Source organism: Staurois parvus, unplaced genomic scaffold (assembly GCF_062004578.1).
Source record: "Staurois parvus isolate SC_StPar_1 unplaced genomic scaffold, SC_StPar_1.0 ptg000019l, whole genome shotgun sequence".
NCBI classification, from domain to species: domain Eukaryota; kingdom Metazoa; phylum Chordata; class Amphibia; order Anura; family Ranidae; genus Staurois; species Staurois parvus.
The window spans coordinates 12,187,953-12,215,328 of NW_028317815.1; the positions used below are offsets into that span (position 1 = coordinate 12,187,953).

At 41.9% G+C, this 27,376-nt stretch overlaps 1 protein-coding gene across 1 annotated transcript in view; it reads right to left on the reverse strand.

Moving 5' to 3' along the window:
- Positions 1 to 18,463, reverse strand: part of GTSE1 (G2 and S-phase expressed 1) — a 30,184-nt gene extending 11,721 nt beyond the window's left edge. Inside the window, exons 1-8 of the mRNA XM_089684877.1 lie at positions 18,366 to 18,463; positions 15,456 to 15,506; positions 13,689 to 13,746; positions 12,418 to 13,048; positions 7,046 to 7,216; positions 4,897 to 5,035; positions 454 to 837; positions 312 to 384 (exon numbers count right to left, since the gene is read on the reverse strand). Coding sequence (XP_089541003.1) covers positions 312 to 384; positions 454 to 837; positions 4,897 to 5,035; positions 7,046 to 7,216; positions 12,418 to 13,048; positions 13,689 to 13,746; positions 15,456 to 15,471 — 1,472 coding nt within the window. The 5' untranslated portion in view covers positions 15,472 to 15,506; positions 18,366 to 18,463. The remainder of the gene's footprint in view (positions 1 to 311; positions 385 to 453; positions 838 to 4,896; positions 5,036 to 7,045; positions 7,217 to 12,417; positions 13,049 to 13,688; positions 13,747 to 15,455; positions 15,507 to 18,365) is intronic.
- Between the last annotated feature and the right edge of the window lie 8,913 nt (positions 18,464 to 27,376).

A 27,376-nucleotide genomic window follows, 5' to 3' on the forward strand; every position in this document is an offset into this window, starting at 1 on the left:
GTCACATGAATCATCTGCCCCTACTCAATATGGCAACAACCAAAAATGCTAGGGGGCGTTTTTCAAAGTGATTTCTCAGCCAAATAAAGCATGGAGATGTGGATATATGGGGGAGTTTGAAAACGCTATTTAACTCATTTTTACTATTCAAAGCAGTTTATGGTAAGATTCAGTTTAGTTCTGCTTGAAATTTTGTCTCAACCTTCCAACTACCACTTTTGCTGGACAGCTTTGTAAAAGGGGGGGGGGGGGGAGCCACCAATCAGAAGTTCCTTGTAAATCAGTCTTCAATACATAGCTATTCACATTACCTTCCAATTTCCCCACAGGAAAGTAATCGTGTTGGCTTCAGAGACCGTCTTGCAGTGCCATCAGGTGACAGTCCTGTAAGAAGCAATAGAAGGCTCTAATACCGCGCATGTGTTATATTGCAGTAATTATATTAAATCTTACCCTCTGACTTTTGTGGTGCCTTTAGTCTGCTTGTTGGGGTAGGCATTATTCTTGCCTGCGGCTTTGTGGATAAGGCTTTTACTCCACTTTCTGGTTTAGTAGGGGGAGGCAGTCTATGTAGATTAGGTGCAGAAGTCTGCCTGTGAACTTTGCCAGCTGGGGTCTGTGGCTGGGCCATAGACACTGATGCAGGTTTTTTACCATTCGTTTTTGCTTCTACTGCATTTGGTCTTAGACGGTTGTTTGAGTCTGAGCTGGCCATCTTTAATGCAGATCCTATCCCACCAAGGGGACGCACAAGTGCAAGTTTGTTTGTATTTGGCTTTAGTCTTGAGCTGTTTATTGAGATGTTCAGGGAAGTGTTAAAAGATGTATTTCGTTTAGCTGAAAGGACAAATGAAATGTTGGATGTTTAAAACGCACCATATATTCATGCAACATCTGAGAAAATAGTAGAAATCATGGGTAAGCCAAACAGATGTGCACAAAACCACACGTACACACAATATTTAACAAGAGCAGTGGCGTGACTAGAACCTTCAGGGCCCAGGTGCAGGTGACCATGAAGGGCGCATGTATTAAAGGTAGTTATTAAGAGGTTGTCAAATGAATTATCATGTCACCCAATATTTGGTCTCCATTCAGTAGCCAAAGGAGGCATTCAAAAAAAGGGGATTTGTGAAAAGAAATTCACAGAAAAAGCGGCTACATTATGAACAGAACGTGACACTCAGAAAAATTTCCAAAAATTATGCTTTATTACACATATATAAATATGACATATGGGCGTTCGCCCTGGTTTACCGTCACCTCAGTATGAGACAATACACACAGACCTAAAACCATATAAAATGACACCAAGACCGGTCTAAATGCATGTGCAACAGAAAAAATGACTGCAGGAGTCTAATGTCCCTGTAGCACAGACACATAGGTAAACACTTCCCAAAGGAGGTGTATCCAAAAATTATACCATAGGCATACCATAATATTGAATATAATAAATAGAACAATACCCTTATGGTGAATCCCAATCAGGGAATCCAAAAATTGTACTATGGATATAAATATCACATGTATGCAATGCAGCAAGCACTATATGCGTCAAAAGGAGAACAACAAGCCTCAGGCCTGTATGGAGGGAGACATAAATGTCAAATATATGATGCAATACATTCCTGTGCCGGCACAAGTGGTTGGGGCCCATTCATCTGTAATATAAACAGCTGTATCCTAGAGCTCTTGAATGAAAATATGCCCCATTTGTTCCCAGGGTGGAAGAAAAGATGCAAAAAGCAGCACTCTGCTTGAAATGGTATCTTCACCACTATATGTGGACTACACACCACCTTTCGTAGGAAAAACAGGACATATCCCAAAAGATCTTCTGCCTGTTGAGATATATGTGGTATATCCTGTATCCTATACAAAGCACCATGATGTCCCCATCCTGTAGTGAGACAAATAATATGTGGGAAGTCACTGACAGAGTTTACACTCAATAAGATATATAGGTCATATAGATCACAGAGGACCATATATCTAATGTCCTGTAACAGTCCACTCACCACCTGTGCTGTGGGTATTAGGAATGAAAGAGATGTCCTTCATGGGTACTGCCATACACGGCCACAGAGGCCTAGGAACCACCGCTGACATCCGCCGATATACCGCGGGTTCCAGCCCCTTCTTGGCGCTTGTGCTGCTCACACTTGCCTCATGGCATGTGAAGATGGCTTCCTCCTTATGGGTCAGCGTGCGTTCCACCTAATGCGCATGACCGGAAGTGACGTATCTGACGTATGACGTCAACGCGTTTCGCCGATGGGCGTATCTCACTCAGCTTCGTCAGGACCAATGAAACAACTGCATTTCAATTTCCTATTTATAGTGGGTAAAGATCCACCCACTTATGCAAAAAAGCTAACCTGCAATTGTTCCTAATGGAAGAAAAAAAAGGGGGCTAAATACTTAGCACAGCTGCTGGTCTTTGTTGAATATAATTAAAAAGACAGACGGCTGGAGACAACAGAGAGGGGAGAGGCTTAGCAATTTTAACAATGCATATATTGATCAAAAGATCATGAATTAAATATACCAGTCAATTAACGCTTTTATCACATTTTAACCAGAAGATGGCGATATAAATCAGAGAATCAACAATTCTATTCATTGAATCAGGTTTTTTAGGAGATAATGTAAATTACCAAAAAACACCACAAGATGGCAATATAACCTGAGAGTACTCATAAGGGTCATTACAACAAAAATACCCCAATTCTCAGGCAACCATCCTATGGTGTGGTTATTATTCAAAAAAAGGAGGTACTAAGGGACAATTAACCAGACAATCAATCCTTTTACATTTTTTAGAGCTATATTGAGGCTCATACCATAAGATCATCCATACTTTTGTTAATATTCCCAATATATATAGGTTTATTTTGGGGTTATTTAATCTAAAGTCCAACCCTTTATAAAGACAAAAAAATGCCGTAAATTGCCCACCGCATGGCAATAAACAGGTACATAGTCCTATAAACCTATTTTTCCAAAAACACTTGGAGGTCACATTCCACATTTAACCCCTTAGGGTACAGTGTATCAAGTTTATATATCCAATATTTCTCCTTTTTAAGCAGTTCTCTGTCAAAATCACCTCTCCTTTGTGGGAAGTGCAGTGCATAGAAACCTTTTACTTTTGTACCGTCCAGTTTACCTCCATGATATTTAGCGTAATGTTGGGCAAGGTTACTGTCAGGGTCATTTGATCTAATATGAGCCTGAGGCTTGTTGTTCTCCTTTTGACGCATATAGTGCTTGCTGCATTGCATACATGTGATATTTATATCCATAGTACAATTTTTGGATTCCCTGATTGGGATTCACCATAAGGGTATTGTTCTATTTATTATATTCAATATTATGGTATGCCTATGGTATAATTTTTGGATACACCTCCTTTGGGAAGTGTTTACCTATGTGTCTGTGCTACAGGGACATTAGACTCCTGCAGTCATTTTTTCTGTTGCACATGCATTTAGACCGGTCTTGGTGTCATTTTATATGGTTTTAGGTCTGTGTGTATTGTCTCATACTGAGGTGACGGTAAACCAGGGCGAACGCCCATATGTCATATTTATATATGTGTAATAAAGCATAATTTTTGGAAATTTTTCTGAGTGTCACGTTCTGTTCATAATGTAGCCGCTTTTTCTGTGAATTTCTTTTCACAAATCCCCTTTTTTTGAAGACCATGAAGGGCGCCCCTACCCATGGCCCTGATCCCAGGGCCTGGGGGTGGCATATAGAGGAACCAACGCCCTCCAATTTCCTCCTGCAGCCGTTGAATGCCTGTGGGAGGGAGAGGAGAAGCAAGCACTCAGCAGTTGGAGGAAAATTGAGGGCATTGGTTCCTCTATATGAAACCCCCCACCGCTCCTCTTATCCAAGTGTAGAGGCGCAGCATGGGCTCCCTGGAGCATGGGCCTGGGTCCCAATTGCGACCACTGGTCACATATGAACTTATTTATTAATACACCCCCAGGATCAGTCAGATTGGGGGGGGCCCGCAGGGTGTAATTTTATTTTCCATACATACTATACAATACACTGTTCCTTCCCATCCCTCCACCCCCGGAGGTCAGTCAGATGGTGGTTGTAAACCGTAATTAAAACGTTACTTCCCCTCATGGACTCCTTGGCCCTTCCCCCGCTCTTCTGGGCTTTTAGTTCAGCCTTCTCTGGATACCTTTCCCTCATGACAGGTCCTCTTTACCCTCCCCACTGACAGGTGTAAGGCTCGGGGACAAGAGGGGAGAGCAGACTAAGTGAAAGGGGGTGAAGTTACAAGTAATACCACTCCTGACACCTTTTTCCCCCCTCCCACTGACCGTATATGGCTCAGGGCAAGACTGCAGGACGGGCTCAGAGGATTGAGGCAGGGTTAATATTAACATAACCCCGCCATGCTGTCACTGTCCCAGGTGGGCCGTGGCTGCTGTCGGCTGCTCTCCCGGACTACCAGTCATGTCCCCCTCCCTCCAGGGGTCACTCCCACAGTGATGGGCACTGTGGCGTTCGATCTGTAGATGGCAGAGCAAAGTGGGGAGGTGGTGTGGGAGTTCCTAAGGCAGGGGTACAACAAGCTGGATATTGCACACAGACATTGCAGCAGGACCAGGATAGGAGGTGTGGCATATAGAGGAACAGACGGCCTCCACTTTACTCCTGCCTGGCACAGAATGCATGCAGGAAGAAGGAGAAGAAGGCATTCATTGGCTGAAGGAGGAAAGTGGAGGAAGCTGGTTCCTCTACATGCTGCCCTGACTGCCCCACCTATCCAGATGTTCAGGGGCTGCACAGGCCACACCAGGAGCATGAGGCTGGGAAGCAATTACAACCTACAGTTGAACCCCTGAATGAGAGAGATTTCTAGCTTACCATTGGCAGCAGGCGGAGAAGACGAACTGGAATTCAAGCTAGTGTTTATACTGGAATGGGAAGATGAAGACGATGAAGTATTCCTCCTGAGACTCGGAGCAGCTGATGGGGTTTTAAACTGTGTTTTACCTAAATGAAGCTGGAAAAAAACAAAACAAAACAAAAAAAAAAAACCAAAAATCACAAGGATTAGTGTAAACAATCACACACACACACACACACACACACACACACACACAATATCGTCTCATTTCTACTACTAGTAGTAATTACTAGTTTATTGTAAATTGACAGCGCTATATAGGTACCAATACAAGTACCTGAAGTAAATAAAAATACTACTAACACACACATTATATATATGTAAATTGACAGCGCTATACAAGTACCTGAAATAAATAAAAATACTAGTACTAGGTAGTAACTACTACTACCTGAAGGTTACGGACTGATGTGAATGTACAGTGTGTAAATCTCTATTATATATATATATACACACACACACACACACACACACACACACACACACACATATATGTATGTGTGTGTATATGTATATATATACACACACACATACATACATATATATATACACACACACACACACACACACATATATACATATACATATATACATACATACACACACACATCTCTCTCTATCTCTATATATCTGTGTAAATTGACAGTGCTATACAAGTACCTGAAATAAAATAAAAATACTACTAGTAGTAATAGTTCGTAACCGGAAACCGGAGTACCCAGAGGAAACCCATGCAGGCACACGGAAAACATGCAAACTCCAGACAGGTGGTGCCGTGGTTGAAATTCGAACCAGTGACTCTAGTACTGTCAGGCGGAAGTGCTAACCATTTAGCCACTATGGTACTACTAATACTAGTTGTATCGTTTATAGGTTACATTAGTGGTGGAAAAAGCTCTGAAATTATTTCGTCTGTTTTTTTTTACATCACAGAAACCTGACATTTCAACAGGGGTATGTTGACTTTATAACCACTGTACACAAGTTAGACACATTAACCCCTGGGGGCCTAAACAAAGAATTCAAAATCAGTATCATCTTATGAATCCAAGACACCTATCCACCTCGAGACACCACTCCCTCATGTGCTTATATATTTTTAGAATTATTCCTGTCTTCCGGTTCCTTCCCGATATATACCCACACCAAGATGGCCCCTTTCCTGGCCTTGAGAGGTGCAGGCATGCTCCAAAAGCACGCCATACCATGCAATCCATTTGACCGGAAGGGACGTTGGCCTTCTTCCTGGTGTATCCATGACTGCAGGAAATGCTGGGAGCCACCAGCGCAACCCAGGACAATCGGCCTCACACCAGAGAATTGATATTCAAAACTCCGGACCATTGCAGATGTACTTCATAGGACAAGTGCCTTTTTCCCTCCATCCTGAGTTGTTAACTATATGCAAATAACGGTTTCAAAACTGCTGCACTTAGATGGCACCGTCTCTATTCTCTTATCTCCCAGAGTCCCTTCTAGCTCAATCCTAGCTGGCTGCCTCTCAATCAAGCTCTCTTTTATATGGACCAATTTATGCACCGTTACCATTTATAATCATATGCCCACCCCAGTTTGTGGGTCCTCATTTTGGGTAATATATTGTGACAGACACCGCAGAAGCCACTCCATTCTCTCGAGTGCGCCAAAAACTTTCATCCTCTCTGGTACTACTACCACCACCATTTACTAGTAACTACTACAAGTAGTAACTTACTGCCTTTACTAGCAGATGTACTAAATACTACATCTAATCCTGGTGACTACCACCACCACCTACTAGTATCAAATACCATTATAAACTTTAACTGTGACCCCTTGAAGGGGGGGGGGGGGTAATTGCGCAGGGGGGACGAGTTATCCTAATATTTTCTGTCAGAGATCCAACAAGGGTGAGGGCAAAGATTTCCCCTCACCTCTGCTTTTGGCTACACATTCTAAATAGTTAACTTGCCTTAAAAGCACATAACCTTCACGCTATTTGGTGCAGCCCCAAACTAATACCATTAAAAATGATCACAGTATTTTCCTGTGCCTTGAAAACCACAGCATGCACTATTAATCAACGATGTTATGGATAAGGACAAACAAGAATGGCTTCAAAATTACCTTGTTGTTAGGAAGCGTCAGAGTCCTTTTGTTCTGCCCTATAGAGCTGTTATTGAAAGACGAGTCACTGATATCAGATGCAATGCTAGAATTTCCAGAAAGCAAATCCTCTGTAGAACCCATGCTGCTCAGATTTTTCCTTGCCACTGGACTCAGTTTAACAGCTTTGGGCTAAAGAGAAACGAAACTGCAAGTCATAAAAAAGAAAGCAATGTGCCATTCCATTTTATGAAAAACCTTATTCCAAAAGTTGGCAATTGCTCATCATGCAACACTCCCCCACACAAATGGAGCTGTCTTTTGGTGGTATAGCAGAACGGTAAAAAAAACCCCAAAAAACAAAACCCACCACCTTGACTTTCATCCAAGTCTCTTTGTTTACCATGATGCGGTAATTGGCCACAGCTAATCATATAGTACAGTGCTGTGATTGGCCCAGGTACCATGTGGGAAGTGTGGGACAATCACAGCATCACAACAGTAAGCAAGCTGTCATGAATGAAAGCCATTCATGACAGTTTTGCTTACATGTTATGCGATCGATATGATCTGTCATAGCAATCACGATACCCTGGTCGCTGTAATCCACTGTGTTCACAAAGGAATGCGTCAGTGAGGGGCCAGTGAGCCCAAGCACCGTGACATGGGTACGTCGTGGTGCTTGGAGATGCTGTCCAACAGCAGTAAATGTACTGCTGGGGGTCAGCAAGTGGTTAAACGCATTTTAAAGCTAGGTTTTCCACTGTTGTGGCTCTGAGGACGCGCTTGCATGGGCACAGACTTCCATTCATTCCCCCAACCTTTTTCCAGAAGTTGCAGAGCTCATGTGCAAAAAACACAAAAAGGTGGTGGGGGGGTGGAGGAAGCATACTGATAGATGTAGACAGAAGGGCAATGAGCTCATCTCCTCCTCAATCTCAGTGTCCAGCCACTATATAGGGACAAGAACTGTGCAATGCCTGACTAACAAATCCTTAGGCACATAAACCTTGCAGCAAAACCTTTTCTTCTAAGTTTTGACAAAACGGAGAGGGATTAGACAACTGTCTGTTTTTATAAAAACACAATATTGTGGAGCAAGCTGTCAAACAGTAACCCCTCTAAAAATGGATGCTCAGCAAACGGTTCATAAAGCTTATGCATGGCAAATCAGGGTTAACTCAGCAGGCTTTAAAATAATCTTGTGAACTGCTATGTGGAAAAAAAATATTTTTTTTTTTTACACGGTCCCTTAAATATCTATTTATATATTATTTTTTTTAAGTTTAAAGTGCCCCCATCCTCCTGTGCACGCACATAGTGGTGAATGCATATGTAGGCCATGCCCACATATGTAAACTGTGTTCAAACCACACGTGAGGTATCGCCACAAACGTCAGAGCAACAGCAATAATTCTAGCACTAGTCATCCTCAAAATTTACACTGGTAACCTGTAGAAATTTTTAAAGCCTCACTCGTGGAGATTTTTAAGTACGGTACCGTAGTTTGACGCCAGTCCACAAGCATGTGCAATTTTAAACCACAACATTTTCAGTATTTACTCGCAGTAACATCTTTCATATTTTACAAAACAATTGGGAGGGGAGTGGGGTTATTTTCGGCACCTGTATCAGTGCTTATATAGGGGTGTTTTCGGCCAAAATGTTTTGGCCACCGAAATTTCAGTGCACCCCTACTAAAAAGCCACCAAGCACCAAATGCAAATCTCATACCTTCGCAATAACAAAAAAATATTTGAGTCAATGTGCAGCACCATAAAAAGTATGCTGATTAATATATCTATCCAAGCACAAAATTAATAAATAGTGTTCTTAATGCACAAAATACTGTTTCATATGTTCTGAACTAAAAAATTATGTGCCAAATTCATATAAAAGAAAATCATCCAATAAAATAGAATGCACTAAATTCATGCAATAAAAACTAAAATTACACCTATAAAAAGTGCTGTGATTATAAAAAATAAAGTCCGTGAAAAACACCAAATCCTTCTTTAAAACCATACCACTTCTGTGCTTGATCGTTCTGCATACAGTGATCAAACCTCCACCTGGTGTGCGCTCACCTTATACATCTGACCTCACATCGCTGGTCAAAAATCCAAGTTAGTCTTATCATTAACTTGTTTTCTAGTAGCCTTTCAGGACAGCACATGAGAACACAACTCCTCCTCTTGCAGAAAACCAACACCTACTTAGACTTCAAAGTGGAGGCCTCGCCCCACGATCCTCAGTTGTGGAAGAGTACCTCCAGCCCACATGAAAAACATAAGCACAACAGCATAAACAATATCAGGGCGAGCAATTATTGCTGTCCTGAAAGACTACTAGAAAGCAAGCTACCGGTAAGACTAACTTAGATTTTCTCAAAACGTCTTTCAGAACAGCACGAGAGGATAAATGAGCACTAACCCCCTTAGGGGAGGACCACAGCTTGCAAGACCTTCCTACCGAAGGCCTGCTCTCCTGCTGACAACAAATCCAGCCTGTAATGGTGTACAAAAGGTGGACATGCTTGACCACGTCTCTGCCTTACAACTTTTATATGGGGTGGCACTGGCCTTTTCTGCCCACGTGGCTGCTAGAGCTCTTGTGGATTGAGCACGAATGCCCAGCAATGGAATGAGATTAGAAGGTTCATAGGCTGACCTGATTGCCATTCTCAACCATCTTGCAATGGATGCTTTAGTTGCTTTTTGCCCTTCTTTAGTCCCCGCAAACAAAATGTGGGGAAAAAAAAAAAAAAAAAAAAAAAAAAAAAAAAGATTCAGTTCAGCACTCCTGAAAACCTTAGTTACTTCTAAATAAAGTAAAACGCTTCTTCTCATGTCTAACATATGAATATTTCCTTCTTTCTCAACTTAGGGGTTAAGACAAAAGGTTGGCAAAATGTCTTGAGAGCGGTGGTAAACCGACCCTACCTTTGGAAGGAAGGCTGGATCAGTGCTCATTACAATCCTATCTGGATAGATCATTAGAAAGAGTTTGACTGATAACCCACGTAGATCACTAATTCTACGTGCAGAGGCAACTGCAATTAATATATCTGTCTTCAGTGTGATACTTCAAGGTCGACAAATCCAAAAGGCTAAAAAAATAAATAAAAAAAAAAAAGGGAGACTTGGTCAGAGCCTGCAGGACTAGTGAAATATCCCAATTAGGGAAAGCTTTTGCTTTAACTGGGCTGGATCACAACAAGACCTTGAAGAATCTGAAAACTAGGGGATCTGAGGAGACTGAACGCTCTGGAAAACCCCCCAAAGCTTCCACCTGGACTTTTAGCATGCTGACTGCTAACTTCTTGTTGAAGAAATAGGACTGGAGGTGAGATCTTCCAAAAGGACCTTGAATTGGTTAGGCACCAAGAATTATACTTCCAGACTTTGTAGATAGCTCTGGTGACCCCCTTACAACTTGCTAGGAGAGTGTCTACTAGGAGTTTTGAAAAGCCTCTCTTTTCTAGCAGTTGCCTTTCAGAAACCACGCAGTGAGGTGTGGATTTTCCACTTTGTAGTGGCAGGTCCTTCCTGACTGGAAGCGTCTGATATGGTCTGATTGACAACCAGAGAAGGAGTTGCCAACCACAACCTTTTTGGCCACATAAAATTACCTGAACTCTGTTTGCAGCAGCTTCAGAGCCAGAGGAAATCGTTGGAAGGGGGGAAAAGTGTAGCACAGCTGGAAGCTCCACCTTTGAGTGAGACATCAATCCCTCCTGCTCCACCTTCCTTGTTCAGGGGAAAGAACTGACAGATTTTGGTATTCTGACAATTCGCAAACAGATCAATGTGCGGCTGACTCCATTCCTGAACTAAACTGAGGAAAAAAAGCTTCCTGGTTTAGGCACCATTCTCCCTCCTTCAGCTGTTGTATACTCTGGCAGTTGGCTACCAGGTTCAGCAAGCCTTGGAGATGGACTGCTGACAAGGATGCCAAAGTGATTTCCGCCCAAGTCACAACTTCTTCTACCAGACTTTGAAGGCTTCTGCTTCTTGTGCCGCCTTGCTTGCTTACATAGGCTACCGCTGTGGTGTTGTCTGTGCAGGCCTGCACATGTCGATCCTGAAGCTCCTGAGAGAAAGCCACAAGAGTCAAAGCAATCGCTTTTAATTCCATTCAGTTTGAGGAGTTTGAACTTTGCGGTCTTAGCTACTGCCCCTGTGCGAGCTAACCTCCCAGGAGTGCCCCCAGGCGCTGGCATCCGTGATGAGGATCGGATCAGGTTAGACCTTTGGAGATGACCTCCTGCCTCCACCACCAGAGGGATTGCTTCACCCTGGAGGGGACACTCACCTTGTCTAGCAAGACCAAGTTCCTATTGCAAACTCTCGAATAGCTGAAGGGACCCAAAGTATAATCTTGCCCACTAGACTGCTGGGATGGAGGCTGTCAACAGGCCTAGAGCTGACATCAGAAACCTGACTGACACCTGGTGGTTGCCTTGAAGAGTCAAACACTGCCTGTAATTTCTGCGTCTTTTCTTCTGGCAAATTTTTTTTTTTGTTCTGGCAAACAGATGCAGAACTCCAGAAACAAAAGCTTCTTGGACAGGGTCAGACTGAATTTTTGCGGGTCCCCAGAGAAGCTTGCAGGGAGACAAAATCACAAGGGAAGAAAAAAGGTCTGGGCATCATAGAAAGGAAGAGAAAAGGAGTCCTTTTCCATACTCCTGTGCACCCCAAAAAAATCCCAATGACCCGATGGGAGGAAGACAGAGAATGCAGTCCCCACAGTTCCTGTGTATTCCTACCTGGCCAGAGGAAACACAATAACCAAGGACTGTGGGGAGAGGCCTCCAAATTTGATGTCTAAGTGGGTGTGTGTTTTTTGCCAGAGGAAAGACATTGAGAAAACAGCTTTTTGTCCCTTCTTGGACATGGACGATGCAGATCGTTGTAATAGACCAATGGACACACTCCACCTCATGAAAATAAAACTAAAATAGTGCTTAAAAAAAAAAAAAAAAAAAAAAAAAAAAAAAAAAAAAACACAACAAACTTTTGACCCAATCAAATCACCATTACACTCACTTTTTCGTGGTACCAGATCACACCTAATATATAAACAGATGTGGCGGTCCTGTGCATTATCGCTCATAACAATACATTCCCCTTCTGAGTGTCTTTGCGTCATGCTCCACTAGCCCTCCCCCCAGGATCCAGTGCCCAAAAAAACACATATTAAAGGCTTGACATGCTTTTCACCATGAGGATCAGGTACAGTTCCCCAGGTGTACTTGGGGGGTGTCAGGGCCGATCCGGAAACTGCAAGTGAACCCTGAAACAGTACATGCATTCAACCCCGTTGAGTTGTGTCACAAAACACAACTACGCTGTGCTCACTCAATTGCCATTCAACAAACCAGTACATACCTTTTCCACGGTTAGATTGTAATTCTTAGATTGTGCAGCATTTGCCTTTATAGGCTGCAGTCTGCTAACCATTTTACCAGTGCTTAGGGGTGGAACAGTACTTTTCACTTGAGGAGCCTTCACTTTCTGTGTAAGAGGAGAGACCGACAAACATTTTACTACTTTTGGTGCTTTGGGGCTTGTCTGGTTTTGAGACCGAGCATCCATTATAGGCCCGACAATCTGCTGTTGGACTAGTGGCGGAAGCTGGTGGAGTGGGCTCTCTTGTACACAATAAGTCTCTCTTTTAATAGCAATTGGTGTTTTATTGACCCCATTAAATGTATCAAAGAGTTTCAGTTTTGACTTTGATTCCTGTACAAATTTCTCCACTGCTGGGTCTGGGAGAGACTGCAGTGGCTCTTTTTTGTCATCATTTGCAGAACATTCCAGCTGTAGTGCCAGTAAGTGAGCTTCTTTGAAGATTTCAACAAATTTATCACCACTTAGAGGACTCCAGATACCATGATCATCTGGAGGCGGTGTTTTATCCGATTCGTGTAACTGTATAGCTGCACTAACACATTTTTCTTTGTGTTTAACTGGCCCAATGAACACTTCATCGTCACAATCTTCAGTGTCTTCCTTAGCACTAGAAAAGGACAGCAAAGATTAGTTAAGGTGTCGGTGAACCCAAAAATACATAAACTTAAGGCGAACATTCAAAAATAAAATAAAGGGTTCATCTGGATAAATGCAGTTCATTAAACTTCTCTTGCATCTGGAAAACCCAGTGCTATTCCAAGCTGTTTTTGCTCCCTTTCTCTTCCTGGAACTCCAGACAGCTCCCTTCTCTTGAGGCACAAGACCATGAGCATGCATGCTCAGCACATCAACGCTATGGTCTACAAGTTGCCATAAAAAAGGGGCAACACAAGCAAATGGTCTCTCATTCTGTAATTGCAATTTGTAAACTGCACACCTCTCATAAGGAGGTTGGTGTGGTCAGCTGATCAAAAATCCTGCATTTAATAAAGCTCAAATGACTTCTAGGATATAAGCGCTGTAAATCCTAGAAGTCTGCCGTTCAGGAGTCTCTCACACTTAGGCTAAACACAAGGAAGTGGGAAGAAATAATTCCTCAAAAAAAAAAAAAAAAAAAAAGAATTTAAAACCTTTGCCATTTTTCCTTTGGCTTCTTATAGTTCAGACTCTACGCCAGTGCAAATGTGTTTACTGAACATTATAGCAACTGTTGCATAATTCTTGTCAAACTGTTCATGATAGGTTACCTTGAAGGAGACAGGGATACATCAAAGTCAAACTTCTCATCCGCCAGAAAGGTGAAATCTATAAAGATTAGAAATCAGCTTGAATTCCAAACAGTAATATGAAATATAGTTTGTTGATGGTTAATGCCACTGTTGGACTGTCCACACATTCAGTTCTTATATTTAGTCCCTGCACTTTAAAATTTATTGGCAAAGTTATCTGTCATATAGCTTTGTCCATTTCAGAAATAGGTGAAGCTGAACACCTAACAGGAAAGTGCTGGTGCTGTGAACTTAGAATTAACTATTCCACAATGCCTGTGGGCTCTGTGGAAGCTTATTAAGCTCATTTACTACTTAAACTGTACCTCCTCCTTGGAACGCTAAACAAAAACTGTAAGGGAAAGTAAAGTTGGATACTACACACTCCCCCCCACCTTCTGTATTGCAGAGTGCAGTACTGCCCTTTCCCCCTTTCTTTTGTATTTCACGGGGGCATTATCTTCCAACAATCCTGGTGAGTGTAAAGTGCTCCAGAACGTAGAAGTCACAAGGTCAATGAGATTTTTGCCACTTCTATTCCCAGATGCCCCTAGAAGGAGCATGAAGTCACACTAACACTAACTGCAAGCTGTACTGGGGTGGGGAGAAAGCCTTCTGTACACCCAGACGTGTCTGAGGTAGCTCTGAACGGAGACTGGATAACCTGAAAATTGAAGAGTAGCTTGATAAACTACAGCAACTACTAATTACCAATGTTGGCATTTTAGCAGGGTACAGTGGTGACCAGTTCTCCAAGTCCATTTTTATGTAGTTAAGCCAAACCTTTCACCTCACATTGGACAGATCTTTGGTAATCCTTTTGGAAATGTTGATAAATATGGTCAGTCTCTCTCAGGAAGGTAAATCGCAAAATCTTGTTAGGTTTGTTAAGCCAACAAAATTTTCATTGTACATAGGGAAGCACAAAAACATATGCATCTCTACACATACCATTGAAAGCTTGAGTGACTGTATAATCAAAGATCAGACCAATTTAAGTACTATAAAAATCATGTGAGATTGATGAAATCGAGAGATTTAATTCCTGAGATCTGATTGTAGCCTCCTAGGACATAGCCTTTCTAGATGGCTGTGGGAAGGAACTAAGGTAACCAGTGCCTAAACTTAAAGTTGAACTCCAGGCCTAAACTTCTTTACATAGTTTTATTGCTGCTTTCCTATATTCCTAAAACATGCAGCAGTCTTCTGGTTGCCTCTGTAGTTTCTGAGAAACAGCATGTCCATTTTTTTTTTTTTTTAAAGAATGGTATTAATTTCCTGTTTGCAAGACCAGTGGTTGCTATGCCTTGCATTTCCCCTGCCACTGGTCCTGTCACATCCCTTCTGTAGTTTTTGTATCTCAGCAAGCAGTGGGCAGACAAGAAAGTCTGAAACTCCCACAGAGGCAGTGCCACACCTCCAGTTCAATATTAACAGCTGTCGGCTGCCTGTTCATTCACACACCTCATGACTCCTCTCCACCCTCATTGGGTGACCAATCACAGCAGGTCACATGACAGTTGTATACAATGGGTGGCTTCCTTTTATGCCATCCATTGTATACAACTGAACACACACTATTAAAAGCAGAACTTACTGTTTATGGTGAAGTTCAGCTTTAAATACTTTTACATAAGACATAAAAAAAAAGGGGTTAGAATGGCAACGATGATAAGTCCAATTTGGGGGCTAAAGGTCTGATTTATAATTATCTAAAAATAAAGGTCTGGAAGACTTCATACTTACCACTGCCAGCATCCATTTTGGGAAGGGGCTTGCTGCTTTTAACTAAGCCACCTAGACAAGAATAGAGGAACATAAACACACCGATGTTAGATTGAAATAAAGACCATCTGAAAAATATGCAAGTTATCAAAATTAGTAAGGCCTGCCAACATCTTACACATCTTTTTTTACCCAAGAATCTTTATCACTCAGTACAACAGACAAACTTCTGCTGCACTGGGATTTGGGCTGATCTGTGTACCAAATACTCTACATTTTCAAATCAGCGGTTTCATATTAGAGGGATAAAGAATTCTGGACACATTTAAAAAGAGTATGTAAAGCCACCTCTTTAGTTTGTGAATGGTTGGGAATGAATGATAAACCCCCCCAGCAGTTTCCGAATGCGGTGTCCCCCTTTGCTGGGGAAGATGCAACAGGAAATGCCTCCAAAGTGAGAAGAAATCAACATTTCTGAATGCATGCATTTTTCAACAGACTTCACACCAGATTTCTCTTAATGGAGAGTGTTCAGGAGGGATATAGCCATCTTTTGCGGGGATAGCCTTTTAGAGAATCAGCTTCCAGACAGGGTTACTTTAACCAGTTTGCAACTAGCATAATTTTAGAAAACTTTTCACACATTAAAATCTGCAATTAACCCAAACCCCCCAAATTATACATGCTGACAGCAGAGGACCTGTGGAATAAAACCATAGTAGTTGCAATTTTATAGGTCACGTGATATTTGCTCAAATTTTTTTTTGCTCACAGAAAAAAAAAAAAAAATAGTGCAAACCATACCCAAATATTTGGAAAATTATCAACAAGATAGGGTTGCAGACAAAAAATACCAAACACCTCCATATTTAACTTTTCAAACTTACAGTACCCATAATTGTCTATAGGTGAACGCTCTAAAAGCCTTTACAAGTCATAACTTGGAAATATGGCCTTAGAATTATTGCTCTCACTCCAATGTGCATGCAGCAGTAAATATGTCTAGTACAAACTTTTCCATATATAGGTGCATGCAATGTTCATATATCTTTGTGTATGTAGGGACAGGGGAAGCTTTAAAAAGGATTTACATGCTCTTGTTTTTATTTGATTTTGCTACTCTGCTCTTGTGCTTCATACTGCCTGACTTCAGGTATGTGGGCATGGATCTATGAGTCCTGCAGGAGTTGCCACTTTGTGCGCATTTACACTTTGAACAAGCAGCTTGTGCACAACTCTGAGCGATACATAGAACCAAAGTCAAAGTTTAAGAGCTGCAGTCAATCACCACTTTGGAGTAATGGCTTTGGTTCTAGGTGTCTCATGCTGTCTGTCACTGTGGTGCTGGGAGCAGCTGCATGTCCGCTTGTAGTGCCAAACAGATGCGCACATGAGATGTAGACTCCAGAGATCCTGGCAGGCACAGAGAGCACCAATATGCCTAAAGTTGGGCAGTGTGGCAGGTAAACAGCGTAACAAAAAGAAGAAAAGTTGCAAAAAAAGGTCTGTCACTTTAACCACTTGCCCTCCAGCAGAGGAATAACCCCCCCCTCCATCCTGACCAGGCCATTTTTTGCAATAGGACGCTGCATTACTTTAACTGACAATTGAACGGTCATGCAACTCTGCACCCAAATTAAATTTATGTCCTCCCCCTACAAATAGAGCTTTCTTTCGTTATTTGGTTGCCTGTGCATTTTATATATTTTTGTGCTATAAACAAAAAAAAAAAAAAAAAAACCAACAATTTTGAGAAGAAAAAATTTTTTTTTTACTTTTTCCTAATAAACATGTCCAGTAAAAAATGTTTAAAAATCAAATTTTGTCAAATCTAGGCCAAAATGTATTCTGTGACATGTGTTTGCTAAAAAATCCCAATACATGTAAATTAATTGGTTTACGTGAAAGTTACAGCATCTACAAATGGTGGTATATATACACACTTTTTTTAAAAATAAAAAATGGCGGCGATCAGTGACTTATAGCGGGACTGCTGCAGGCTAACACTGGGGGGGACTCACTGTCACTGACATCCCCAGTGACACTAATACAGTGATCAGTGCAAATAAAAAGCACTGACACTGTACTAATGACACTGGGCAGGAAGGTGTTAACATCTAGGGCGATCAAAGGCTTAACTGTGTGCTGTGCTTTACTATGCAGAGCCATACAAAGCAGCGTACTGGAGCAGACAGGGGAGAGATCTGTATTGTTTACATACAGACCTCTCCCCGTCAGTGATACTTGGCAATCACCAGCAGTGAATAACCAGCCATGACCAGGTGAACGACATCTGAAGCCGCCAATGGTGGCTTGGGAAGGGCGCACACGCCCCCTACCCGGAAATACTAAATCACATATAGATACGTGATTTTGTGCAGCCCTGTCACCCTGTAGTAGTAGTTCTGCTATAGCGCAGTTGGGAAGAAGTTAAAGTGGAACATTACCCATAGCAGCTTGATAAAAAATAATTAATGCCACATATAATTATCCTACCAAAATTAGTGTGTGCTGTAAGTTGCCTCCAGCGTCGCTCCTGTTTGGAGGCTGTCGGCTGCCATTTTGCTGAAGCCCAGAGCCCCCAAACAGCAGTAAATCTTTAGGCTATCAGCAGATCGGTCTCTACAAATGTGTCAGGAAGTCAGATCACAGCAGAAAAAAAAAAGGGAAGAAACTAAATTGGAGCGGAGACTTCCTGGAGTTAGGAACACTTGAATGGAATTTTGTTCTTTTTCAAACCAGGGTTTAGGGTTACTTTCAGCAGACTAAACAAACAGGTCACCCTGACCCTAAAATCCCCTTTCTATAGAAGGCCTGTAGAGGAGTCTGTGGCAGTCGTGTCACTGAAGTACGGATGCCAGCATGACATATAGGAGGGTCAGTACATGAAGCGTGCCTCCCACAGACTCTCCTGTATGAAGGACGGAATACCTCTGTAAGCGGCCGGGTGTAGAGCGGGCGGTGAGGGGCTCCTCTTGCACTTATTAGATCCGGTTACTGTCCTACACAGAACCACAAACGGCCTACGATTCAAACTTCCCTCTAACCTCCAAACAATACATGTGACAAACAATGCTAACCTCTCATTGGTTGCTTTAAAGACCCGTGATTACGCGCTACACGTTCCTACGTGATAAAGGGGAGCATTCTGGGAAATGTAGTTTGTTCCCGCCTCCGGTATTACTGCTCTCTAATGCGACACCGCAGTGTCACGTGTCCTCGTATCTGTAGGTTTCCCTTCATAAATAACACGCTGGAGCTTACAGAGACCGGGCCTGAATGATAGCATGAATGTCCTCCCCATTACAACTTTTTACCTCAGATCTAGTGTACAGTCAGTCCAAGGTACAGGGCACACCACACCCCAAGACAAAGCAGAATGCCTCCAGCATGGCCAGATAACCACACTACTTTGTGGTGTTAGGCCGTCAGTCGCCACACGCCAGCTGATTGAACTTTATGAAATCTCACTGCCTGACAATTTAATAAAGTCCATTTAACCACTTGCTTCCCAAACCTATTCTGACACTGCAAACAAAAGTGTAAACATCTTTTTTTTTTTTTTGCTAGAAAATAAATTAGCACCCTCAGACATGATAGATTTTTAAGCAGAGGCCCTAGACAATAAAATGGTGGGTATTGCAATTTTTTAAAGGATAAGTTCACCTTTAAGACAAAAATAATAAGTGCACATTTTTTTGCAGATAACAAAATGTGCATTTATTGTTTTTGGCTACAGGAGCCTGGAAAGCATTGCAGCAGTGATCAGTAGAATGTTGGTGCCATGCAGGTCTTCTGCAGACCTGTCAGAATATCTGTTTGCCGCACGGGATGTAGGAGCAAGCAGGTATTCTGACAAGAAGATTCAATTAACTTCAACTGGTTAATTGGGCAACTATGTGGCAAATGAAGTTTAATGTTGATAAATGTAAGGTTATGCACTTGGAGGCAGAGAATATACACGCATCATACATACTGGGGGGGGGGGGGTACAACTGGGGGAATCAATGGTGGAGAAGGATCTGTGGGTTCTGGTAGATCACAAGCTTAATAATGGCATGCAATGCCAAGCTGCGGTTTCTAAAGCGAGCAAAATCCTCTCTTGTATTAACCTCCCTGGCGGTATTCCCGAGTGTAGCTCGGGGTAACATTTCAGTACCAAAAGCGGTAACCCCGAGCTACACTCGGGAATACCATGCGGCACTGCTCCGGCATGTGTTCTTCACTTACCTTACCCTGCGCTCCCACGATGTGTCCCCTGCAGCGTCCCCGGCCATCTCCTCCGGCCGATGCCGGCATCCGGCTTCTGTGTCCTGTCCCTGTGACGTCGGGACGTACGGGCGCCGCCGCCGGCGGCGGGAAATTTACAAATTTTAAAAAATGTCATTTTTTTTTTTTTACGTTTTACATAGTAAAACATTGCTGTCTCAACCAATTTCACATACATATTGTCCCTACTGCTTTGTCCTGTGCCCTGCCTGCATTTTGTCTGTTCTTTCTGCCTGGAAACTGAGAAAAGTCCATGGCGTCCAAAAAGTGTCCCTTTAGGTCAAAAGCGGTTTAGATCAGCTAGAGAACAGCGATAGTAAATCAGAACCACTTGCAGAATTGAGTGATAATGATTCGTGGGGGAAATTCGTCATCAGACACTGAAAACGATTTTGCGACTGAGCTCAGCAATGTGCGAACTTGGCGCTCTATTTCACATTTCAGTGTTTTTTGTTTGATTATATTATTGAATTAAATTTTTTATTATTTTTATGATTATTTATTAAATTATAATTTATGATTTTGTGTTTCAAATTTTATCATACCCGGGATGTTTACTAGACTCTTGTTCGGACAGATTTCAGTGAGTTTTTCCTAAAAATTACAGCCTACAATAAAAAAAATACATATTTCCATGCAAAAAAATGGTACCGCTTTCAGCACCAAAAATCTGAAATAATCATACCGCCAGGGAGGTTAAAAGAGGTATAGACTCCAGAGAGAGAGGTATCATTTTACCCCTGTACAAATCATTAGTAAGACCTCATCTGGAATATGCAGTTCAGTTTGGGCACCAATTCACAAAAAGAACATTGCGGAACTGGAGAAAGTACAGAGAAAGGCAACCAAACTGATAAGAGGCATGGAGGAGCTCAGCTATGAGGAAAGATTAGAGGAACTGAATTTATTCTCTCTTGAGAAGAGGAGATTAAGGGGGGATATGATCACCATGTATAAATACATCAGTGGTTCATATAGTGAACTCAGGGTAGAGTTATTCACTCTGAGGTCATCACAGAGGACCAGGAGGCACTCTTTACGTCTGGAGGAAAAGAAATTTAATCTCCAAACACAGAAAGGTTTCTTCACAGTGAGAGCTGTGAAAATGTGGAATAGACTACCTCAAGAGTTGGTTCTGGCCACCTCAGTGCATTGCTTTAAAAAAGGCCTGGATTCTTTCCTAGATACACAGAATATAACTGGATATAACATTTATAGGTAAAGTTGATCCAGGGAATATCCGATTGCCTCTCGGGGGATCAATAAGGAATTTTTTCCCCTGCAGGAGTAAATTGGATCTTGCTTTTCTGGGTTTTTTTTGCCTTCCTCTGGATCAACCATGGGTAAAGGATTATAACTTTTTTTTTTTTTTACTGGTTGAACTGGATGGACTTTTGTCTTTTATCAGCCAGACTATGTAATCTATGTAATTAACTACCACAGTGCACCGTGGTAGTTCATTGAAAGCTACAAGCCGACTGCTGCTAATGCAAGCCATACATGGGTTGAATTCTGAACAAATTTTCTTTAGAAAATAGAAAATTTTTTGCGTTTTGTAATCCAATGGTGCCACCATTGATTTAGAAATTCAACCCAGTAAGCCTTTAATTTCACCTTATGGGCAGAACAGTGGCTAAATGGTTAGCACTTCCACCTGGCAGTACTAGGGTCGTTGGTTCAAATCCCAGCCACGGCACCACCTGCCTGAAGTTTGCATGTTTTCCCTGTGCCTGTGTGGGTTTCCTCCCACACTCCAATACATGCTGGTTGGTTAATTGGATCCTGTCTAAATTGGCCCTAATATGTGTATGTAAGTTAGGGACCTTAGATTGTACACCCCTTTAGGGGTTAGGGACTGATGTGAATGTACAATATATATATGTGTAAAGCGCTGCATAAATTGATGGCGCTATATATGTACCTGAAATAAATAAATAAATGTTGCTACAGAAAAGAATATTCGTGGCCAAGAATCTTTTTTCTTTCCAGGTCACAGCTCAGGCTCATTTATTTTTCAATTACATTTCTCGCACGATTCTCCCATCATTGATTAGAAATTCATTCAATCTTCAAAAAATTTCCAATATGTTCGATCACTCAAATTCGATGGTCGCTCGAAAATCGCCCGTTGTTGTGGTCCACTAACGGTGTGAAATTCAAACAAAAATTCTTAGAAAAGAATTTCCAAAGAAAATTCTTTTGAAATTCAAACCCATGTATGGCTGACTTAAGGCTGTTGGGCCTTGCAGTTCATTCATTCACGGAAGTCCTTGAATTAATGGTGCGGCCATGTGGGCAGAGCCAATAACGGCCGCTCTGTTTTCAAATCTGACATATAGTACAGGGCAACTTCTTCCCGTATTATCTGTCAGAGGGAGGGGGGGGGGGGCAGGCGGCAGCTATGGGAACCTATCCTTTAAGTCACAAGGTTTTTGCACAGTGGTGTTTCAAACACAGTATTTTGGGAGTCAAATGCATTTTAATACATTTTAATGTACAAACGCACAATATAATGCCCAATTGTTTGGTAAAATATAAAAGATGATGTTACCCCGAGTAAATAGATACCTAACATGTCATGCTTTAAATTTGCGCATGCTCGTAGAAAAGTGACAAACTACAGTACCTAAAAATCTTCATAGGCAATGCTTTAAAACCCTTTACAGGTTACCAGTTTAGAGTTACACCGGAAGTCTGGTGCTAGTATTATTGCTCTTGCTATAACATTCACAGCAATACCACACATATGTGTGCATAACCTACTTTCACCTTTTCCCGTGAAATGTAAAAAAAAAAAAAACTTAATAGGCAACACTTTAAAAGCCTTTACAGATTTCCTGTTCAAAGTTATGCAGGAGGTCTGGTGCCAGAATTAATACTCCCGCTATAACATTCATGGCGATTCATCACATGTGTGGTGTGAACACCGTTAATATATGAGTGCGCAATGTACATAAGCATTCACCTTTGTGCGCCGGGCCGCTTTAAATTTTTTTTTGTATACTGCCTTTTTACATTTTTTTAATCAACTTTATTGCTATCACAAGGGATGAACAATGATTCATTTTCCCCCTGATGAAGTCACGTGACCCTGTGACGCAACACGTAGGGGAGGGGCTCTGACATTACGACATTGCATCGGAGAGGCTCGGCGATTCCAGTGCAGACAGAGGCAGGCAGGGAGGCAGAGGCAGAGTATTACTCACTCACTACTGACCTACTCACCACAACCTATGCTGTCCTGGATCACAAAAGAGCCATATACCGCTGTGTAATACCGCAACTGGCAGTAATAAATTTCCTTTATACAAAAGGATAAGGCACCATGGTCTTTTCTCTTCTTTTCTTCATTTGACCCATATTCCCCACACTGGTGAAAGGAGGATATGAGAAGGAGGTGACCCCAGGAGGGGAACTAGGAGATTCCTATAGAGCTGGCCAAAACACCCATCTATGAGCAGCTGCACAAGGAGAAAGAGGAGAGCACAGGAGGATCCCAATAGATCTACACCAACCTCTTGGAACATCTTATACATGAGTATTATCCCATCAATCCTGGAAGGATTAAAAGTCTATTTGCCTGAATTTATTTAGGCAAATACCAAGGTGAGCGCATAGGGAGACCACAAGGCACCTGGCGAGAGGGAATAAGGAATTCACCTGCACATTGCACTTATTTTAAAAGACTTTATTTATGTACTTTATTGATTGCACTTGCACATTTCTATATGTTTTTGCACAAAATTGATGGATTGATCACATATGATTAGAGTGGCACAGATTTAGGTTTTTATATACCCCATTTTTATCCATTTATTAGTCACATTAATTAAGGATTTTTGATTGATTGATATCAGCCACATTAATTAAGGTTTTTGATTCATTTATATTTATCCATTCTTAATTGATTCACAAGTCACAGTGATTCACAGTTTATTTATTTCTTATTCACTAGTCACAGTGATTTATGTATTTTTTTAGGTATCAATTTATGTATTTATTAGAATGAGAGTAGATTGGATTAAGCTATATATATACAAAAATAGGAGCGCGGCACTATAAATATATTTATATAAATAGAACTATAAGCTTTAGAAACACGAAGTGACAGTCCAGGAAAATTTCAATAATAAACATCCAATCCAGTATATGTTGTGTTATCATCCAGTAATGATCAACACCATGCTTGACTTGTGACCCCAGTCCCTGCTCACCTTCACCAGTGACCTATAGATTATAATAGGCCAAAAATTCGCTTTAGAAGGAAAATGTGTCTCCAAATTTCCAATCCGTGACATGTTCCTTCCACATATTATGCTTTTTTAAACTCCAGATCCATGAAAAATAAAACAAAAACATACCACAGTGCAACACCGTTTTATATAACCAAAAATTAAACGTGTTCCGGTATCCACTCACATTAAACAAATTATATGTAACTCCGAATTATAGTGAACATATATGCATTACTCCACCGTGCGAACTATATTGTGGGGCTTCCCATCACCGGGTAGGTGTACCATGCACTCATCTTCTTCCCTGACCTGACAGATAGGTCATATATGCTTAGGGATGAAACCAAATTCTGCTTATCCACTGCCGATCCTTAGTAGCTACTTCATTAGTTCTGGCCCTTTAAGGGAACATGCTCTCGGATATCCAGTGGAATTAAGGTGTATATGATCAAAAATAAAGGGAATAGATCACAGTGCAACCCCATAAAATATGAACACTTTATTCAAATAAAAAATGCACTCACAAAAGTAATGAATCAAAAGCATATCACAGCCATCAATCAAAATGGTTCCTTACATCACTCGTGCCAGTTTGGGCATAACCGGAAATGACATCACTAGGCTATGCCCAATACTTATTGTTCCGGGCCACCTCTATGGTCAGCTGGCAGAACTGCTGGTTGCAGTCCCAGGCTCTCTGGTGAGACAGGAGAGCCCAAGAAGGTGGTGGAGGTTTCCATTCTTGACGCCTGTAAAAGCAGGCATAACCGGAAATGACATCAATAGGCTCTATCCAATACTCATTGTTCCGGTCCACCTCTGTGGTCAGCTGGCAGAACCACTGGTTGCAGTCCCGGGCTCCCTGGTGAGACAGGAGAGCCCAAGAAGGTGGTGGTGGTTCCCATTCTTGCCGCCTGTAAAAGCAGGCATAACTGGAAATAACATCAATAGGCTCTATCCAATACTCATTGTTCCGGTCCACCTCTATGGTCAGCTGGCAGAACCACTGGCTGCAGTCCTGGGCTCCGGGGTGAGACAGGAGAGCCGAAGAAGGTGGTGGAGGGACCCCTTCCTGCTGCCTGTAAAAGCGACCCAACAGCTAATTAGCCACTCAGATCGCTTTTAATTTATTCAGCATTCAAACATTGATACCAGAGTTATGGCATTTAGCCCCCACCTGTGAGTGTTTTCAGGCGGAGTAAAACGAGTTGGAGTGGAGTCCATATTTCCATTTCCAGTGACTTCACATCATACAGCGCACACCACAGCGGTGCTTCCGGGTTCTTGGTATAGTAATTACTACGTGCTGTTTAAATGTCAGTGCATTTTGTATAAGCGGTTTTTAATAAATATCAATACTACACTATGATGGGACCCCTCCTTTATTCCCTTTGCTTTATTTGTAGCCATTTACCATCTTGAGGAGGTCAAGAAAATATACCGTTGCTGGAGGAGGATAAACAGAACAGGAGGTTTATGAAAGGAGAATCCATTTGGAGCTTTCCCAACGCCTGAGATAACATCTCACATGGCTGAGTAACTTCTCTAACTATATAGCAGAGGGTCCACTCCTTCCGGTGAGTGTGGGCACATTTGGGGAAGTGCACACCTAATATTGGTGGAAAGAGAAAGTGGAGGATCTGCACATGAGCATGGAACACTTTATTTATATTTTGGCATATAATTTGGAACTCATATCAATGTGCAGAGACTATTGCATACATAATATTGATATATTGGTGTAAAGAGGAAGAGGTAGATCCAGGTGGAAACATCTGATTTTTTGATATTATGGTTTTTGGTTTTGATATTTATGATACACAATGCTTTAATATTAATGTGAAAAGAGTGTAGTGGATTTATATCCATGATAGTAGGAGCAGAGCTACTGTTAGAAACCATGGGGCCCCATACAGCCAACCTGACAGGGCCACCTCTAAAAAATAAAAAAGTACACAGTTTATTATGCTTCAGTTATGAATTAACACAGTGAGTGATTGGTACCAATTATTAACTGTGTTAATTCAGGAAAGGAAAGGGCTGACAAATGTGACATATTTCACCTGACCCTTCCTCTACTCTCTATTATGAAAGATCCTATTGTGTGCTTGCAGTTGTCAGTGAGAAGGAGAGGAGGGAGGCCGGAAGCACTGCAAGGGTGAGGGCACACAGAGGGGCCTGGGCAGCAGGGGAAAAATGTATGGCGCACAGGGAGGGTGATGGGTGCTGCGGGGGGGGGGGGGGGGGGGTGGACCGATCCCCTGTATGGCTCTCTCTGCATCAGCTGAAAGCCAGTGGGAGGGAGAGGAGAAGGAGTCGGCTTTCAGCTGCTGCTGAGAGAGCCATACAGGGGATTGGTTCCAGTAATTGCCCCCCAGCTGTGCCAAACATCCTCCCTGCACACATTCGACTCACCCAGCTGCCTGGGCCCCATACAGGAGGACAGGTGGTACCCCCTTATACACGGCCCTGAGTAGGAGCACGGCATATTATACACATATATACTTTAGGTTGCCATATACTGTATATCAGCACATATGTGACTTTTCATATTTAATTTTATTTTTGTTTAATTGTTGTTAATTGGTGTTAAGAGGGAGAAGTGGATCTGCATTTCACATGTGAATGAAAGCACCTTGATTCCTTTATTGTATGTGTACAGCCCCATCTGGCTGTATTTTTAGGATAGGCGAATGACAGAACAGAGCTCTGGGGTTGATTGACTAAAACTACAAGCAAGATATACCTGTGCTCCAATCCCAGTAGCTTGTACATGCATTTATCCATCAGGAGCTAAAGGGGTGTAACCACGTATTAACACTAGAAATTCTGAAGGAGCCCTTGCACACTGCTATATACCCTTTCCAGCAAACCTTGCAATAAAAACAGGGCTATTCAGTTCACACGTATTGCAATATATGTTTAAGCTGGCCAACTGCGTCAAAGTAATCCCTCTATGGCCAGTCCTACTCTGCTCTGCCTACGCAAATGCTACTGTGGACACAATGCCAATATAGGGGAAAACAGACAAAGTGGGGGAGAGCTTTTAAAAAAGTAGGATAAAGGTTATAATGAGACAATGTTGGATCAGGTAATCCACAATGTAGGCAATTTAGACTGGGGAAGCCTCATGAGTGAAAATATAAGACTTTCTTCAAATTCCAATATGTATGGTTTTTCTTTTATCACAATGTTTTCAGCCCAGTAGTACAAAATAAAAAGCATAATAAGGAAAAATTGGAGAATCTTGAAGAATGATCGGATTTTGGGTCCACAATTGCCCCCAGTTGTTTTTAGGGGTGCTATCTCACTGAGGATGATTGCCCCCAAATGTGATAGACCCACCAAAAAGACCCTATGCTATTAGGTCTTTTATTTTTACCACACAAAAAATATGGTCTACATGCTCCAATGCCAATGTGGGTTTCAATATGTGGG